The sequence below is a fragment of the Sebastes fasciatus genome, chromosome 18 (assembly GCF_043250625.1).
Source record: "Sebastes fasciatus isolate fSebFas1 chromosome 18, fSebFas1.pri, whole genome shotgun sequence".
Lineage (NCBI taxonomy): Eukaryota > Metazoa > Chordata > Actinopteri > Perciformes > Sebastidae > Sebastes > Sebastes fasciatus.
Window position 1 is genome coordinate 20776498 of NC_133812.1, and position 18781 is coordinate 20795278.

Sequence of the window (18781 nt, forward strand, 5' to 3'; positions counted from 1 at the left end):
TTCTATTCTTCCCTCTATCCAGTGGCTGCACAATGAAGCGGGACGGAGTAAATAGAGAGCTGTGGATGTGCGTGTATCACGCTCGACGGGTGTCTGATTGGACGTCACAGTCTCAGGAGGCGGTCTGTCACTGAGGGTTGCTCTTGGCTGCCTCTTTGTTCATGCGTGTGTTTGTGTGTGTGTTTGTGTCACACGTGTTTATGTGATTCTGCCTGTAGCTGTCTCGGTTCAAGCTGAGGATTAAGAAGAGTCTCATGTCTGAATCTTACCACACTCAGTTTGCGTATGAGCCTTGCAGAAAATATTTATGTACATTCAAAAGTAATCATATACTTTAAAAAGGTACACTAAGTAATCTCTAGCCACATGCTCCAAAGAAATAGAGGGCAGCATTTGACCTCTACGACTGGCTTCTAAATTTACATTCACAAGTTATAAAAAAAAAGTAGTCACCTTCGGACTACTTCGCCACTTTGGATTTAATCCAATTTACAAATCAAAACATGCACGGACCTTGGATGTATGATTGACAGCTTTACTTCTTCGTCCTCTCATGTTGGACTGAGGGGACACTGGACGCTATAGTGACTCACTATCGCCTCTTGGGGTACAAGTGGTTTTACAAGATAGGATGAGCCAGAGAGACCCTGTCTCCAACAAAATTACATTCCCATACAACTAAACTGCATTCTCAATTACGTTTTGAGAGAAACGTATTTTCTCTCGGATTACGGTTGCAGTTTTAAACACGTGGTTAACTTTGTAAATTGAAACGAAACAAAAAACGCAACAAGACTACTTGGTTTTGGCTTAAAATGACTTATTTTGTTACGTTATATAAGTTACAGACGTAAATTAAAATAAGTCAACGTTGACTTTTGGTTTCACACGGGACACAAACACCGGTCTCCTGGGTGAAAGTCCTGTGTTTGTTTGACCCACCCGTCCACCTTGACCTCCTCCCTACGCGGACTTCTGTGGACTTTCAAACATAATACGCGACAAAATACATTTCCCTCGAAACGTAATTCACAATGCAGTTTTGGTGTTTGGGAACGTAATTTTTAGAAGACAGGACGGGCCGGAGCTAGCTGGTTAGCATGCTCATTTCAGTAGATATCTCTGCAACACAACAGAGACGGCTTTGACATCAACGCTGTAGCCTCGTCACATTCTGTTGATATTGTTACACATTGCACCTTTAAACTAATGTTGTAGACAAGAAAATGCTCAAGAAGTGAACAGCCACACACATATATAAGAGAAGCAAAGCCAGCCTGCTATTCCCCTGCAGCTTCCTGTCTCACTCAATCCTTGTCTCGCTAAGTCATTGTGCCTCTGCTCAATGTAAAACCATTTTCTCATGCCAGTCATCCACCTATTGTCATCCACTTCTTCTTCTCTTTCTGCTGTATTTTCCATTATCTGAGCCACTGGCTAAGAGTTGGACCACATTTCTTCATGCCTCTTAGATAAATCCTCCACTCATCTCAGCCTCCAGACGTGGTTTGTGCGGAGGGATCTCCAGTGTGTGTTTCGGGCACATGTGCATCTGGATTTCTTTTTTTTTTGGCTCTGTCTAATTACAGTGTGTTGCATGTTAATTGAGGACAAATGAGGGCAACTGAGACAGAACACATTTCAACATGTCAGACACCATATTCCCTCCTATAATTAACTAAAATTCAGACTGTGCTCTTGGTACTCTTTGGTAAAGTTGCACACAGTTTTTGTTCAGTCATGCTCACTCTTTAAGAACATTATTATGCAGCTCCAGAGGGGTGCTGGTTGTGGGTATTTTTAACACCTCAATGTAGAGCCAGAGGTGGACACATATTATAAGGAGGGGAAGCAGAGTTAGTATCAGCGGTGGACTGAGGAGGTCAGCTCTCAGGGCTTGTCACATTAAGGCTTTTCACACTTGTGTTTCTTGGCCATGGGCGAACCCAAAATCCCAGCCTAGAGAAAGCCCACAGCTAGCCTAACCTCATTTTATCCATTGCTCATTATCCATTCACTCAGGGCCAACAGTAAATGTTATGAATCACGCTTTAACATTAGAGCCCAGAGTGAACAAACTGCTGACCGCACACAACTTGTTTCAATTTGTTTGGACATGAAACATTTAATTGGTTCTAGCCTTGACTCTCACTAGTGATCCTAACCCTGTGATTTGGGGATAATTTATTCTTATCTATGGTTGCATCACATCAGTTGGACATAATAAAGCATATCTGGCTCTTTCTTACTCTCATGAAATCTTTACAAAGCCGCCACCATCACACTTCTGAGAAAATGAAGTAATGGAGCCACATAATGTGATTTTTCTTTTTCAAAGCAAGCAGCTGTTCAAGTTACCACCCTGTCAGCCATATGGCGCAGCAACACATCAAAACATTGTCTGCATCTAGACTCCCTGCTGTTTCCAAACTTCAGTGCAAGAACTGTTTACTTGCATGCCTGTGAGCTTGTCAGTCATCTGCTGCCTGCTGCTTTCTCTGCATTGATCTTTGCTCATCTCTCTTGTTCGGTTTAATGCTGCTTTTACGCCACATCAAGCTATACATTATCAAATCTAAACATCCAGAATTATCGTCAGAACATGGTAGATATTTGTAGACTCTGTAACTATATAAGTGTCCAATTGCAGGCAGCAAAATGTTCAGGCTGTTTTCATACGCCGTTTGTAGCTATACCTACGAAAAGTAATGCACTGGAATTCGTATATATCCTACGAAATTATTTCGTATTCAATCCACGTAATCGTGAACCAGGAGGTATAAAGAGTGACAAACGGCACGCAGAGAGGAGGTCGGGGTGGATGGGTGGGTCAAAAAACACCAAGGAGACCACTGTTCGTACCCCGTGTGAAACCAGAGGTCAACGACTTATTTGTCACCTAACTTCCGTACTTGAGTTAAGTCACTTTCGTAGTTATTTTAACCCAAACATTAACTTATTTGCATATAATTTCCATACTTAAGTTATGCCGCTTCCGTAGTTATTTTAACCCAAACGTTGACTTATTTGTCATATAATTTCTGTACTTATCACTTCACTAGTTATTTTAACCCAAACCACGATCGTTTCCTAAACCTAACCAAGTAGTTTTGTTGCCTAAACCTAACCAGGTTGTTTCTTGTGAAGATGGAAGTTTATTTTGAAAAGACTGTATGCATGAAACGAGCGTAAATTGACACGTGTTGCTGGACATTCGTGGGAAAGCCCACGAAAAATTAGGAATAACTCATTATACAAACAGAACATGGTTGATATGTGTAGACTCTGGTGAACTACAGAAGTGTTCAAATGCACGCAAAGGCAGCAATATGGCAAATTACTTTTCTCTGTTGAGCTATTTCACAGAACAAAATCATGTTTATCCTAAATTAATACCTTGGGACTACAGAGAAACACGGGAAAAATGGACAAAAGTGATTGTGGCTAAAAAACACATGTGATCCTGCTGAGGATAAATACAGATGTTGACAGGCCTGGTTGGCACCTCATCAAAGTCTAATCACACAAGTCTGCAGCACTAGTATCCTTTAATGACCCTGAAATCATCGGTGAGATTGAATCCTGATTAGTCCTGATAGCTTCAAGGACCCCTACCAAAGTCCACTCACAGTCTATTTGAAACAGTACTAGTAATCAGTAATTGTATGATTTTTATCATGAAGGCCGAGTATGAAAGTGAAAGATGAATGCTTTCCCGATTGCAGATCAGAGTGTGCTGAGGTTTGTGATGAATAGAACTTGGGAAATGCAAATCTTAATGGAGATCGATCAATTAGCAGAAGGAATTGGCAAAGTCGTGCCGTGTTGTCCTGAGCCAGGCTGCGCTGCTTCCTGTGCCATCTGATCAATCAGTGACAATAAAGAGGAAACTAATTAAGGCCTGGCAGCAAGAAGCTCAAGTTCAGCTAAATCCTGTTGTTCATGCCACAGAAATCCATGGAACAACCAAAGTCTGCCAAACCAAATCAGTCAAACACAGATCTGTCCAGTGGTCCAGTGGTCTGTTCCTCCAGACTAAAAGCCAACCGCGATTACAAGGACGCCGCATTGAGTGGCATCGTTCGCCAATGGCCATTCATTATCTGGCTAAACAGCGGACCAGCAGTGACAAAGTATCTGTTTCCTGTATGCTTTATGCAAAGTCATGATTTATAAACTCATTTATTTTGTCTTACTGTATATGCATCATTTCATTAGTAAGAAAGGTCTGAGTTAGCTCAATCAAGAGATCTTTGTCCTGGCAGTTGTGTGTAGGTTTGTTGCTAGTATTAAGTCAAGCTCAAGCTTTTTGCATAGCCAAAGTTATTATCTAAATATGATCAGTTCACTGTCTGGAGAGGGAATTTGGTACCAAAAGTAACATAATTTTGGAAAATGCCCACTAGACATGGCTAACTCTGACAGCTAAAGCATCATACTTGCTTTGGCTGAATGTTTTAATCAAGTAGTACTAACACGTCAGACTTTCCGGTAGTCTGACTCCAGCCATAACAGGTTAACACGGTTCACTTCCTTCAATTAGTCAAGCCTTTTCTGCTCATTCTAAATTTAAAATGACATGTCTGCCCTGGTACTGAAAGAATGTCTCTTGTTAGGTAATCAAATGATTCTTCCTCTACGATGGATCAACCAGTTTATTGGCAGCTGCTGTGTTTCCTTGTTCTTGTATCTGATAGCTACGTGTTACATGTAGACAAACAATCTAATGTTTATTCCCTTTCTGTCAGTTTCCTGCTCTGCTATGGGCTGACAGAAACAGGATCAGTGATATAAAGTGATGACACCCTCAGCGTCATCAAGTCAGTAGCTGGAATTTCCCTAAAAATACCCGCTGGGGCCTTTTTGTCAAAGAAGACAATGGGATCATTAATTCTGTCTGCAGTTCATGCTCCTAAATGTATCTATTTTGCCTCTAAAACCTTTAATTTTTCATTAAGATAAATGTCCCCGCAGTCCAATTGTCCCCCGTACGGAGGTCCATAAAACACCTGAGAATCGGTGAGCCTCTGCTTTGGTTTAACAGTGACAGGATTTCCACTTTAATCTGGGTTGTTCTAAAGGATGAGGGAGGCAGCTGGGACACTCATCCCAGCCATCACCAGATTACTCTGTCAAACACAACTAAAGGAGATTGGGATTAGTTTTCATCACAATCAAGCATCACCATTGTTGGTCATTCTAATCACTCTAGGATAAGGGTTTGGATGGAGGATGAAAACCTCTTATAATGAATAACGACAAATTTTAAATACACATCTTCACAGCAAGGATTTGCTGATTCTTTCACACTGTAATTTGAATTTTACGCATTGCAATCACTTCATTTAGGAATTACTTGAGGGTTGTATTGTCTTTATAGTGATTATAATGATTATATGTATACTTTTTTATCACTTCCTGCCTTGATTTCTTCCCATCATCTAACTTTTAGTTCCCTTTTTATGTAATTCCTTTATTATTTCCATTTTTTTAATCTATCTGTATCTTAAATCCTCATCACACATTCACTCTCAGAGGGTTAAGTGTTCAAATATACTCAAAACAGCCAGTATGCATGCTAAAAAGTCTTGATTTTTCACTGTACTACTGATGTAAACTAACCCCTCATAATGCAATGCACAAAGGAAATATAAGCTATCTATATTACTCTAATATAAGCCCTCACAGCTGGAATAATTGGAATAATTAAAAGTTAATTGTGGATAATGGTGAAATAGCTCCAAGAAATATGATTACATAATAAATACCATTAAAAATTACTTAAGTCTAATTGGCAGTGGATGTCTAACGTCGCAGTTTGATTGGCATCCGACTGTGCATGTATTGTATTTTTTCCTGTTAATAAAGAAAAGCTAAGTAGGTTAATTTCTTGAATACCAACTGCAAATGAGATTATTGTGTACAATAAAGATGAGTATATAGTACTAGTCTTTAGCATCTGTCTCTTCATTTTCTTCCTTCTAACATTTCAAATTTCTTTCCTCGCTTCTTTTAAATTTCTTCCCTCCAATCATCCCCTTCTTCTGTATTTCTTTCAGGTTCCTCTTCTTCTTTTCCTGACTACCTTCCTTCATGCACTTCTTCCCTCTGTCTTTCATTCTTGCTGCTGTCTGTCCTTTCTTTGTCCTTCCCCTCTTGAAGCACTTAGCTTTGATTAGTTGGAGAACTGGAAGCCTTTCACTTTGTTCATCTCTCCGTACATTGTTTACTTCCAACCTTCCTACCATCCTTCCCTTCTTCCCTTTCTTCCGCGGATGAGGTTACATGCTGTGGTTGTTAAAAGCCTTGCAGTAAGGTGCATACAGCCAGTACCAGCTGTACTTTTGCTGATCAAATTTTCATCAAAGAGCCGGGGTCTCTTTGAGCCGGAGCCAGACAAGGACCGACCGGGAGAGAGACCGAGTGACTCGCCTACCTGCTGCTCCTTCTGTCTGTCTCCGACACCTCTTTGACTTCTTATCTATTATCCCCCTTGAACCAGAAACTCTCCGTATTTCCAACATTCAGCTTGTAAACACAACCGCTGACAGTATGTCAGATCAAGGATAGTTTGGCGATAGACCTTCACCTCTCTGACTTCCAGCCTTCAACAGCAAGGTGGCTGATTTCAGCTCATGTGTGAGCACTGAAAGAAGTTGAACTGAATGTTGAAGTAAGAAATTAAAGAAGTTAAAGTTTCAGTTGAAGTAAAAGTGACAAAGGGATTTCACTGAGTACAGCTGACAGTTAAAATGTCAGCTGGACAGTCAACGTTGAAAGCTGTTGAAATTATATTTTAAGTGTAGGTGGTACTTGTCAGGCATACAGACTGACACATGACAGTTCAATTGCTTTCAGTGCTTTTATACAAACTGACAATTCAGCTGCTTTAGCTTATACTGGAAACTAATGCTTTAAACAATTTACACCTCAACAGATTTTAACCACTTTCTGCTCTGAAACTTCACTTCAAATCCTTTCAGTGCTTCAACTTCAACTGACACTTCAGATGCTTTGAGCGCTTCAACTTAAAACTGTAACTGCCATTCAACAACTCAGATACAAACAGTTAACATTTTAAGATATTTAACCTGCTTACAGGGTTTGCAACAGCAATTTTCGAGCAGGGCTGGGCAATATGAAGATATATATCATCAAAACGATATAAAAATGTCTATCGTATATATATTTTTTATATTGTTTCTATCGCGATATAGCCTATATTTATTTATTTTTTCTCTATGATTTCACTTTAAACTTTTATGTTCATTTTGCACTCAAGTTCTTAAAATGAGAAAACACTTTTCATTTGTCAAGTATTAAATTCACACAGGAGTAAACAAAATAGGCTTTAATATGTGGTTATTTCATATAGACTATTTATTTATTGAATTACCAGAAAACATGCTCTACATGCTTATCAAGATAAGAAATGACCTATATAGTGGTAGAAGATTTTGGCCATATCGCCCAGCCCTAGGAACACACTTACAGTATATTTACTTCAGTGGGCCTTGTGTTGACAAAGTCTCCTATCTCTAATGAATCCATTTTCAATTCAGCAACTCCACAGAATACAGAAGAAGTCAAGGGGCTGAATAGTTTCTAAGGTCACATCTAATCTTTTTTATCTTCTCTTTCTATTCAGCTGACAGCCTCTTTCTCTCTCTGCTCTGTGCTCTCTTTGGGTTTTGAGGGTTGAACATCTGCTCAGCAGGTCAGGTACAGTCTCATCTAATAGATACTCCAAACGGGGAGTTACATAAAACCTGACCAGTGTTCAATTAGTCCATTTTTATTATAAAAATATCAGTCCGCTAAATGTACCTGCAGTACAGCTCCACTTTATCTGCAAGAGGCTTTTATCATAAGTGGGTTTTTCCAAAAGCGCTGGTTTTACAGGTTGAAGTTTAGCGAGTGAAAGAGGAAAACTGGAGTGCTCCTCTGAAAAAGCAGAAATGGATTTTGCTGATTTAACGGATTCAAATTCTGGTTTACTTGCCAAGAACTAGTTTCACAAGACAAAATAACATCAATAAATAATAATAACATAGATATTGATCATTATGTACCAGTTATTAATGACATTATTAGGGGATAAGCTTATCAGTGGGCAACCTCCAGGTCTGAAAAGTGAAGCCAATGCAGAAGTCTGATTGTATAGAAGTCTATGAGAAAATGAGCCTACTTCTCACTTGATTTATTACCTCAGTAAACATTGTAAACATGGGTTTTGTGGTCTAAATTGCTAGTTTCAAGTCTTCTTCAATACAGCTTGATGTTCATTTAGTAAATTATGGTCCCATTTAGAGTCAAATAGACCATAAAGCAGGGTATGCTTTAGGGCGTGGCTACCTCGTGATTGACAGGTTGCTACCACGGCGTTGGGAGTCTGGGACTTGTCCGTGTTTTCGTCTCAGAACGTTAACCCTTTCACAGTGTGTTTTCAGTTCATGAAAGTTAATTAGAACCTTTTTGGTCGCCTAAAAATGTCTTATTCAGCGTTCGGTTGTACTTATCTCCACCCTCTCGTGTCACTTCTGGTTGCAAAAAAACAAGATGGTGATGGCCAAAATGCCGAATTCATGGCTTCAAAACAGCCGTCCACAAACCAATGGGTTGCGTCCACTTCTTATGATTGACAGGATGTCCAACTCTCCACATACAGTAGGGTGGAAATGATTAGTCAATTAAACAATTAGTAAATAAACACAAAATTAATCTGCAACTATTTTGATAATGGATCATTTGTTTATCTTTTAAGCAAAAACATACGCAATTCCACCTATTTCATGTGATTGCAAACTGAATATCTTTGGGTTTTGGACTGTTGGTTGGTCAAAACAAGTAACTTGAAGTCTCTGGACCCAGCAGGCATCAATGGTGTTTGTTCTTTTACCACGAAAAAGCCCTTCAGCGCCACCCAATAGCCTTCTACAACAATCATTCAGTCATCTTGTCCATCTATAGCCTTCAGTCCTCCGAGGCCAAGCCATCCATCTACCTTCTCCATCCTTCAGGGGACCCTGACCTGCAGCTGAAGGACAGCGACCTCTCAAGGCTCGGATGCAATACAGGAGGACATTTCTTGGACTGATTGACTCTCATAAAGAAGAAATGGAAGTAAGAGTGACGGCTAAGAAATGATGAGTCACAGTTGGCCTCCAGTGTTTCAGACTCATCGTCACACAGTTCAGATGATCCGCAAGTAGCTTTTGTCATGACTGTGTGTGCCATTGTGTTGTCTTTTTAAACACTTTACACGTTATTTTGCTTTTAGCTGAACTCCAGTTTGCAACTTTTAGTTGTTGAATTATTTTTGGGCATTTTGTGTTGCATTGTTTTATAAATTGTTCACTTTTTTTGTCCTCCAAGGAGGTTATGTTTTTGGTTCAGTTTGGTTTGTTTGTCAGCAGGATTACAGAAAAACTACTGGCCCCATTTCATGAAACTTGGTCTAATCAACCCATTCAATTTTGGAGCGTACTGGCCTTGGCGGAGGTAGTTTTTAGGCATGTGATTGGCTGGTTGAGCAAACCAATCTTGATTGGAACTAATGATAAAGCAACCCGAGCCAATAATCCTTCATATTGATCTCACAGATTAATTGTTCAGGACATTTTCAAAGCACAAAATACTAATTACTCCACTAAGTTCCAGCTTCTAAATTGTGAAGATTTGTTGCTTTTCTTCCTCTATATCTTGTCTTAATGTGATAGTTAACTTGATGTCTTTGGGTTTCATACTTTAAGTTAGACAAAACAAGCAATTTTAGAGACATCACCTTGGGCTTTAGGAAACTTTGATGTGAAATATTGTCCTTTTTCACGTCTTTCTGACATTTTATAGACCAAATTAATCAATAAATCCTGAAAATAATCACCAGATTAATCAACAATGTACTGTAAATAGTTTTTAGTTGCAGCCTTACTGCTATTTAAGTCCCAATTAATTTTATTTACTTTTTAACTTGAGTCTTGAAATATTTTGTCTATGATTTTATTTATCCTATTTCAATGCTTTTAATAGCATTGGCTCTTTTGTGTTAATTGTTTTAACATTTATTGTTTTACCCTTTATGTGAAGCACCTTGAGATTTTGCTGTATTTTAAAGTGTATTATATAAATTAAACTCATTGTTATTTAAAGTACTGTTTAGGCTTGAAATTAATGTGGAGAAACACATATAAAGGGAATATGGTTTGTGTTACATTGAGGCCTTGAGAATTACTGGAAATTATGAATAAATTACATACTTTGGTTTAACATTTAGGTTGTTAGATGGCAATAAAAGAGTTGTCAAGCCATAAAGTAGTGATAAACTACTCTGAACTTGTTAAATAATGATTCTCATTTTACAACTTTGCTTTAAAGTGTTCTTTAAGTAACAATTATTGTCCTTATTAGGGATATTATTATTGCCAATTTGAACCCATAGCCCTAACATCCAGCACTTGACAAATAAGAAATAATGTTCCTCCAGATTTTCTGTGTCTATTGAAGCGCTGAAATGCTCATTGAGGTTGGAAATGGGTTTTGCTTCCAGAGAACTCCAGTCTGCACTATCTCCCCCTGCTAATAAAGAAGCACTTAGCCTCCCAACTCTGGTTCGCTCACCGCCACGATGATGGTGTAGATTAGGACAGGAGTGTATACCTGTGTATGTGTATTAAAGCGCAGATTGCAGCAGAAGAGTCGACAGCAGTGAAGATGAAAGTGACTCAGGGGCGAAATCCCCTTTGTGACAATCAGTCTAGAAATTAACTCCGAAGATCTTTCAGTTTTCCAAAAATACTTTGCAGGTACCAGATTTGAGGTCTTTGGTGGGGTCTTATCATACATTAAGAGACTGAGGAGTGTAATTAAAAGAGAGAAAGGAGAGAAGATATTAAGGAAAAGTGAGTTTAACACTAAATCCCTGCATTTGCAGAGGGGAACACGATCTGACCGTAATACCCTGCTGATGTAACTTTCACAGCCTGTCGTCACTAAGCAGATACGCACATGCACATAGACATAGCAGGACTGGCGCTATGAGTAAAGTGAAAAGACCCGTGGAATCTCCCCTCTCTCATTTTTCTAAATAAAGCAAGTCTGGAGCAATAATTTGACACTTCAGGACATAGTCTTCCCCCCCAAGGCCGGTGGAGCACCACCTTTCTTTTCCCTATTTTAAAGTAAAATAGCGACACCATGGCAGTTTTCAATATCTGACACCTTGTAGGCAACCTTCGTTTTACCGACATTCAAGAACATGCTTATGAGAAACACCACAGAACCTGATACCATATATTTAGTTTTATACATTGCTGTATCTTTAACTTATCACCATTTAAAACAAGAACTAAGGAACAATATTTCAGGCCATCTTCCAGCCATCTTCAAGTACCCACAGTGTGTTTAACCATGATAGAAGAGATAGATCCATACTCAAAAAGAGAACGTACCTCAGGACTCGCTAATGGCATACATTAATCTGTATGATCTATTAAAGGAGATATTACTAAAGATTTTGAGTATATAAAAGCACCCATTCAATCGCTCAATCTCCAGCATCCATCATCAGCTCTGTACCATCCGTTTCATCAATCAGCCAACAGGCGATAAGATCTCTCCTCAAAGTCTCAACGCTACAGGAAGCTACAGCATGTTTCTTACCTCTTTCCCAGACAGGTAGTAGGCGGACAGCAGACCTCCAACGAACCGGATGTTCACCTCAAACACAGACACTTCTGCGTTCTGCAGGGGAGGGGGGGGGGGGGGACAAAGAAAACAAATATGAGATGATGAACACTAAAACAATATTACTCATGAATCCACATTTATCCTCCTACAAACTGTGAATCAGGAAAACTCAATACAGAAATGTTTCTGGGTCCTGTTTCACTTCAGGGAGGATTAGACCGAGGTGAGCTTTCCACAGTTCACACAGATATTTTTGGATTGAAGCAGCCAACAGTTGACACTGAAAACATTTATGTCTTTGCTGGTTTAGGACTGAGGCCTGCTACTGTATGAATGAGTGATTATAACGAAGAAATGCATAATGACGAAGAAATGCATAAAGAAATGTATACACAGAAATAAAAAGGTTTGGGTTAATAAATAGGAGGGGAAATGCAAAGTGAAAATCCTAAATAAATAAATAAATAATAATAAATTAAAAAAATAATGAATAAATGCAAAAATAAAATTAATTTAAAAGTTAATAAACCTAAATAAATAATTAAAAGGGAAAATTAAATAGAAGGGTAGATGCTTAGGGGAATTAATACAAAGGTAAATAAATAAAGAAGCAAATTAAAACAGGAATATCAATTTATGTAATATTTTATCAATTAATTAATACCTAGGTTTATTTTTCATATCATTTTTGGTACATTTAATGGCATATTTATTTTTTCATTGAGTCATTTATTTGCATTATGCATGTGTTCATGAGTATTGAGCACCGATACCTGCGCTGCATGAGTTGTTTCAGATGTTTTTAACAGTTACCTTGCATCGTGGCTGCATTGGTTATTATCACATCATAACATCATTTCAAATAGCTTTGTATTTTTAGAGGTGTAGATCAAAAATGTTGACCCCTCAACTTTTCATTCAGCACAGTCACCAGATCAAAATCTTACTTAATTTTTCCAATATTATTTATGACCTAATACTTCATAAAACTAATGACATCCCCATCAGCCTCAGCTGTAGTTTGTGTTTAGTTCTAACTAGATGTTAGCATGCTAAAAAAGCTCCACTAAGATGGTGAACATGGCAGCATTGTAGTTGCTAGATTTGTCATTGTGAGCCGGTTAGCATGGTGACGTTGTCATTTAGCCTTAAGCACCACTGTGTCTAAATTCAGCCACACAGAGCCGCTGGTATGGCTGTAGATTTAGAAAGGAATTAACTAATGTATGTGTCAAATTTTGAGTCATTCATCGTTCATCAGCAAAGGTTTTATGAAAAACTAAAAATTGCTGATGAAATATAAGGCCCCTCTGTTGGGTACTCTTATTCCAATCTGTCACAGAGCAGTGAAGGGCATCAAGTCCCCCAAAGTTAAAAAAGAAATCCTTAGAAACGGTGCCTTAAATGGCAGTGATAAAGTGCGCTGCATCTAAAAATACAATGCCTCTATTTCTAGACAGATTTTGGCAGAGCGAATGGCACAAATAATAACAAAAAAAATGTTAAGTTTGTAAAGCCATCTGTCTCAGCAACGGAACAATGAAGCTTCATCGCTCTCGCTTCACGTCTTTATGAACAGATTCCTGAGTCAGATGAAGTTTTTGTGCTTGACTGACAGCTCTCATAAATCACTGCTGTCGACCAGAGATAGGACAATAGACTCTGTCCTGTGGAAAAACAAATTACATGCCAGACAAAATGTGTCCTGTCATTTCTCCCCCCCCCCCAAGTCTGAATGACTGATTGAGTACTTAGATTGTGTTGCTAATTCTTCCTAATTAAAATTTAATTATTTCCTCCACAACGCATGGGGAAAAAAGGAAAAAGCCACTGTTAATTCTATCCACTACCTGCTGCCTATAAGCAGTACACTTTACATAACTAGAAGAGTGAATCAGAAGTATGTCAGCTTCATTATACTAGTACTTTTGAGCAAACAGTTGCAGCAGTTTTCCTGCAGCGACAGCTTTTAACAGCCATCACTGCTTTAAACTGTTGGACAATGACCCTCTGAGTCAGCAGCTGAGTGACGTTATCTCATTCCTGCAAGAGTGCCTGACAAAGTTGGCAGTCAAGTCTCCTGATGGTGCAACATTAAATCCATTACAGAGCGCACAGGAAACTGACTAAGCATGGCCTTTTCCTAACAGAGAACTAATTAAGGGCTACAGCAAGATGAATCAATGAGATAATGGCCCGAGTAGACCTCTTTAGATGAAAGTGCATCTTATGAACTTTTTTTTTGTGAGCGACTAGATGTTAAGTGTCACCTGTATTTGTTGGTCTCGGAGCTTAAAATGTCAAAAAGCAAAAAAAAACTACCCTTATAGTTTTCTCATTACAGAAAATGTCGAGTTTCCTTTTCCCCATCCTATTCTTTATAGCTTATGATCGTTAAGTTGTGTTCAGAGCGTTTTGAGTTGTGACAGTGGAAGTCTCAGGAGTGCTATAAACCCTGTGCTGTGCTCTTTCCCTTTAAATAGATTTAAAAGTGTTGCTTAGCTGCTTGTGTAGAAAAAAATAAATGGCAGTGTGATCCGTGTGGCTCCTGCAGCGCAGCTACATTCATATTTTGTCAGGTTTGAGATGAAGGGAAAACGCTATTTCAGCTAGTGCACATAGAAGAGCAGAGAGAGAGTAGTGCTGTTTTGATCAGTAACTAGGGGGTGTGCAGATGAACTGATCGTCTCAGAAAAGCAATGCAGAGTCAGAGATTTGGCTTCATCGATGCTCTGACAGGCTTGAGTCAGCACAAGGAAAGTAACTGTAGTGTTAGCAGCTACTCCTCCTAGTTACTGAAGCCATGTGCCATTCAAATCAGCTTTGAATTGCAATGTATCGTATCGTTACAAAATTAACTTTCACTTTTGAAACGTTGTTATTTTAAGCCAAAACACAATGTTTTTTCTTAACCTTAAGTTGTGTTGCCTAAACCTAAAGAAGTTGTAGTTTTGTTGTCTAAACCTAAAGAAGCCTTTTGTTTGTGTTCAAAACATAACGTTTCATTCAGTTTTACATGTTAGAACGTGTTTCAATTTCACTTTTACAACATAGTAGGTGTAGTAGGCCCCTAATAACCCATAACTGTGGTGCTTATAGTGACCGATAACGCCTATTTAATGGCCTGATAACAGTTGAAACTTCCGTTTTCACAGGAAACAACTTTAGGTTTAGGCAACAAAATTACTTAGTTAGGTTAAGGAAAAGATCGTGGTTTGGGTTAAAGTAACTACAGAAGTTGTGTTATTTGAGTACGGAAGTTACATGGCAAATAAATCAACGTTGACTTCTGGTTTCACACAGGGACAGGAACAGCGGTCTCCTGGGCGAAAGTCCGGTATTTTTTCCCCCCACCCATCCGCCCCGACCTCCGTTTGTCACTCTTTATACTTCCTGGTTCACGATTACGTGGATTACATACAAACTGGTTTTGTGGGATATATACGAATTACAGTGCATTTAGTTTTCGTAGGTATAGCTACGAACGGTGTATGAGAACAACCTGATATATACATCCCCACTTGTAACAAAAACATGTATTCTTTGATGACCAAAAACACTGTGTAGGAAAGTATGTAGGAAAACTAAATGCTGCTACAGAACAAGAAAGACGAAAGAAAGAAAATATTGCATACCACTGGCTAAATTTCCCCTGGCTCATGTGGCTGAGCTCAAGAGCCGGATCAATTGAATTAATTTGACTAATATCTAGTAAACATCATATTTCTGTTCCTTAATGCGGTTGCACAATTTACTCCTTGGCCAGCAACTTTTTCTTTCCTCTCCTGAGACCATCTGTAATTTCTGTGTGAACCAATCAGTATGTGGTGCGCAGGTTTGTTCTGGCATTAAGAGAGTACATTAGTCTATACCCCACAGTTCCTGAGAAAAATCTGTTCACACAGCAGTTATAAGGAGCACAAAAATATGGGAGAACAGTTTTTTTCCAACGGCTACTGCTGTCATTCTACTGTGATGGCGTTTGCGTGTATACTGACAATTCAAAGCCATCAGAACTTTTGTCCTTTTGCTTAGGGACAGTTGGATTGACGCCGACATGTTGCATAAAGACATCAAGTATATCTGTATTCCCTCCTTTCTCCATCTGTTACTTCATGTCTTCTGGCAAAGTGTCCAGAGACAGACACTGCTGGCTACTGTCATCACTTCTGTATTCATGAGTCTCAAGCATTCTCCCTTGTTTGTTTAACAAACCTTTGTTTTTCTCGGGCTCTTTTTTATACATTTTTCTGCGTCTGCAAATCACTTTAAAGGCCCCTATAAGCTCTGGCACAATGGCAGCATTTTCAACTTTTAAATCTCCTCTGAGAATGTATATTTTAAGACGTACTTTCCTGGATCAATTCACTCGAGTCGCGAAAGTTTATTGTTAATCTTAAGACATAACATCGGTTTTGTCTTTCCGTGTCATTTATCCATGCTGTCAGATAAGACTCAATCTTTTGTGTCTATGAGATCTTTCAGACAAAACTTCCTGAGTAAGTGAGGAAAAATGTCTAAATCTATTTTTATAGAAAATCTTTATTGATTCTTTAGTAACATCTAAATAGATTTAAAGCAACCCTTCCCGAGGTGGTTTCACAATAACAGCCTCGCCATTAAAAAGCACTTATTCCAAAGCATATGCAGAAAGTGTTGAGTATCAAAGGTACCTTTACGCCTACTGCAGCAGATGACTAGAGCAGAAAACAATGGGCCTCCTGCTGTGACAATGCTACTTGAGTGACGGGACGACTGCTGGTGAATACCGTAAATAAGGCAGGATTATGCACAAGGGGTTGCTGTGGCACTGGAAATTCAAGTGTGACAAGTCTACATGTGAATGAGCTGAAATATCCACAGTTTAGCATACAGTACAGTAAGGAGGATTAAAGGCACTATACAGTATGTAACAATTAACAGTATTAATGTTTTTTATTGCCAATGTGTGAACGGATTGTAATGTAACTTAAAAACAGAGCCCTTCCCCATTCTCGGTTGCCTATAACAGCCTGTGGACTAGTTTCTATGTAAATGACTCTGAAAGGTTTTGCCAGGAAAATTCAAAGGATGTGACGTTTATAGACGCTCCTAAGTGCCTTGACCTTCTTCAGCTCCCCTACAGCGCTAACAGTGTGTCGCTAACATAGCAAAATGCTGTCTTGAGTGGATAACGTCAGCTAATTCATCGAGACTCCCGGGATAATCTAAATGATAAATTGGCTAGCTTGCCGTTTTGAAAATTACTTTAGTAGCTAACATTATGAAGTAACCAACGCCAGATCCATGCCGCGTAGCTACGTCACAGCTAGCTGGCTAACCGTAGCTCGCTTGCTCATTAACGTTAGCAAAACACTATCACAGTGAGTAGATATGTTAGTTGGCTAGCTTGCCAAATTACTTCACCAGCTAACGTGATCCATGATACTAACTTATGTATTATGACAAATGGTGTTGATTTTAGCCAACAATAAGTGATGTAACAATACAAAGCAAATTAGGCATTACAGTGATTAGCGCAAGGTTGTGCGGCGGTGTGGGAGTGTCATTTAATGGCCCATTAACACCAAGTGACTGCACAATGTTTACTGTCTTTTGTTCCTCCGTGGCTGGGTTAAACAGCTTTGGATCGGCGATTACGTGATTGGCCACTGCAGCGTGGCGTTGGGTTGCGATTGGCCACTGGTGTCATTAATAACAAGGATTTTCTGAAAACTCCACATGGTACCTTTAAAGCTGATGTGAAGGTGTATTTAACTACAGTAGTGGATGTATATATCATGTTGGACAGGATATATTCTTTGGTCTCAGAATCAGACCTGAGATATCTTAATATAACTGAAATCTGTAAACAAATTTGCAGTCACGACTACACTAAAGGAGAAATAAAGACATTTTGTTTTTCTGTTTCTCCTTAATGAGGAGCTCTTAACAGGGAAGTTATAATGATGATGCTTCTACAATTAAGGCAGATATCAAAAGGGAAAGTGTGTGTGTGTGTTAGTTGCAGATACATCTACACGTTCCCGTATCGTTAAGCTCATCAGCAAACGTCCATCTGTCCTTTAAAAGAAAGTCAAACTATACCTGTTACGCCTTTCATAAATTCTGTTGTTCATTACATGGATGAGATTCTCAATTTCAGATTTTCTCTAGTGTTAACTTTTGAGTGAAATATTTTGCTCATAAATATATCAACACTGCTATTCTCTACAAGCCTGTTAATGACGGGTAATAAAAGCTGATAAGGATTTAAAGCAAAGCATTTAAACCTGATTAACCATGGAGACCCCACAGCACCTTTTAATTAACTGTAGTGCAACTAACCTGTTATCGGTGTGTGTGTGTGTGTGTGTGTGTGTGTGTGTGTGTGTGTGTGTGTGTGTGTGTAAGGCTAAGCAACTCACACTGGCAAGTTCACGGTGTAACACTTTACCACGGGCGTAGAATTAAAAAAGGACGAATAATAAAACTAGAATTCACGAGAGGAAGAAAGAAAAGGAGCAAGCTGATATCAAAGAGTTTGATTCCTCCCCTCTTATCCATCCAGCAGCGTTTGTGTGTGTCTGTGTGTGTGTGTGTGTGTGTGTGTGTGTGTGTGTGTGTGTGTGTGTGTCTGTGTGCTTGTACTAAAGAAGTAAGCAGTAATAGACTTCTGTATGGATCCATTAGACAAGATTTTGGCTCTTTGCCCCTCTGGGTTTTATTGATAACGTTGTAGAAGAGCAATTGGAGTCAATGCACTCATTTCCTGCCCACAAAAACAAACACACACACAAACACACACACAAACACACTTCTGTGATTCCTGTGTTCACGTTCAATGTCTCACTCTTCAACATGAATTTCAAGATATGAAAATTCTTGATTTACTTTTTTTTTGGTGTGGATTCAATCTGTTTTAATTAAAATATCTCTGAACAATAGTTTCACTTACACTGATAACTCATTACATTGTGATCCATTACCAGCAGAGCTCATTAAGAAGTCTGGATAATTGTTTCTTACAAGGTAATCACCCAGGCATCACAAGTTTTATATCATCTCATTAAGGATACATTTACCACATAAAATACTAAACATCCAGCAATTTTGA

At 38.9% G+C, this 18781-nt stretch overlaps 1 protein-coding gene across 1 annotated transcript in view; it reads right to left on the minus strand.

The window, feature by feature from the left end:
* The window catches only part of man1a1 (mannosidase, alpha, class 1A, member 1), a 152980-nt gene that overhangs the window by 66074 nt on the left and 68125 nt on the right, over window positions 1-18781 (minus strand). Inside the window, exon 4 of the mRNA XM_074614732.1 lies at window positions 11659-11739. Within this exon, the coding sequence (XP_074470833.1) occupies window positions 11659-11739 (81 nt within the window). The remainder of the gene's footprint in view (window positions 1-11658; window positions 11740-18781) is intronic.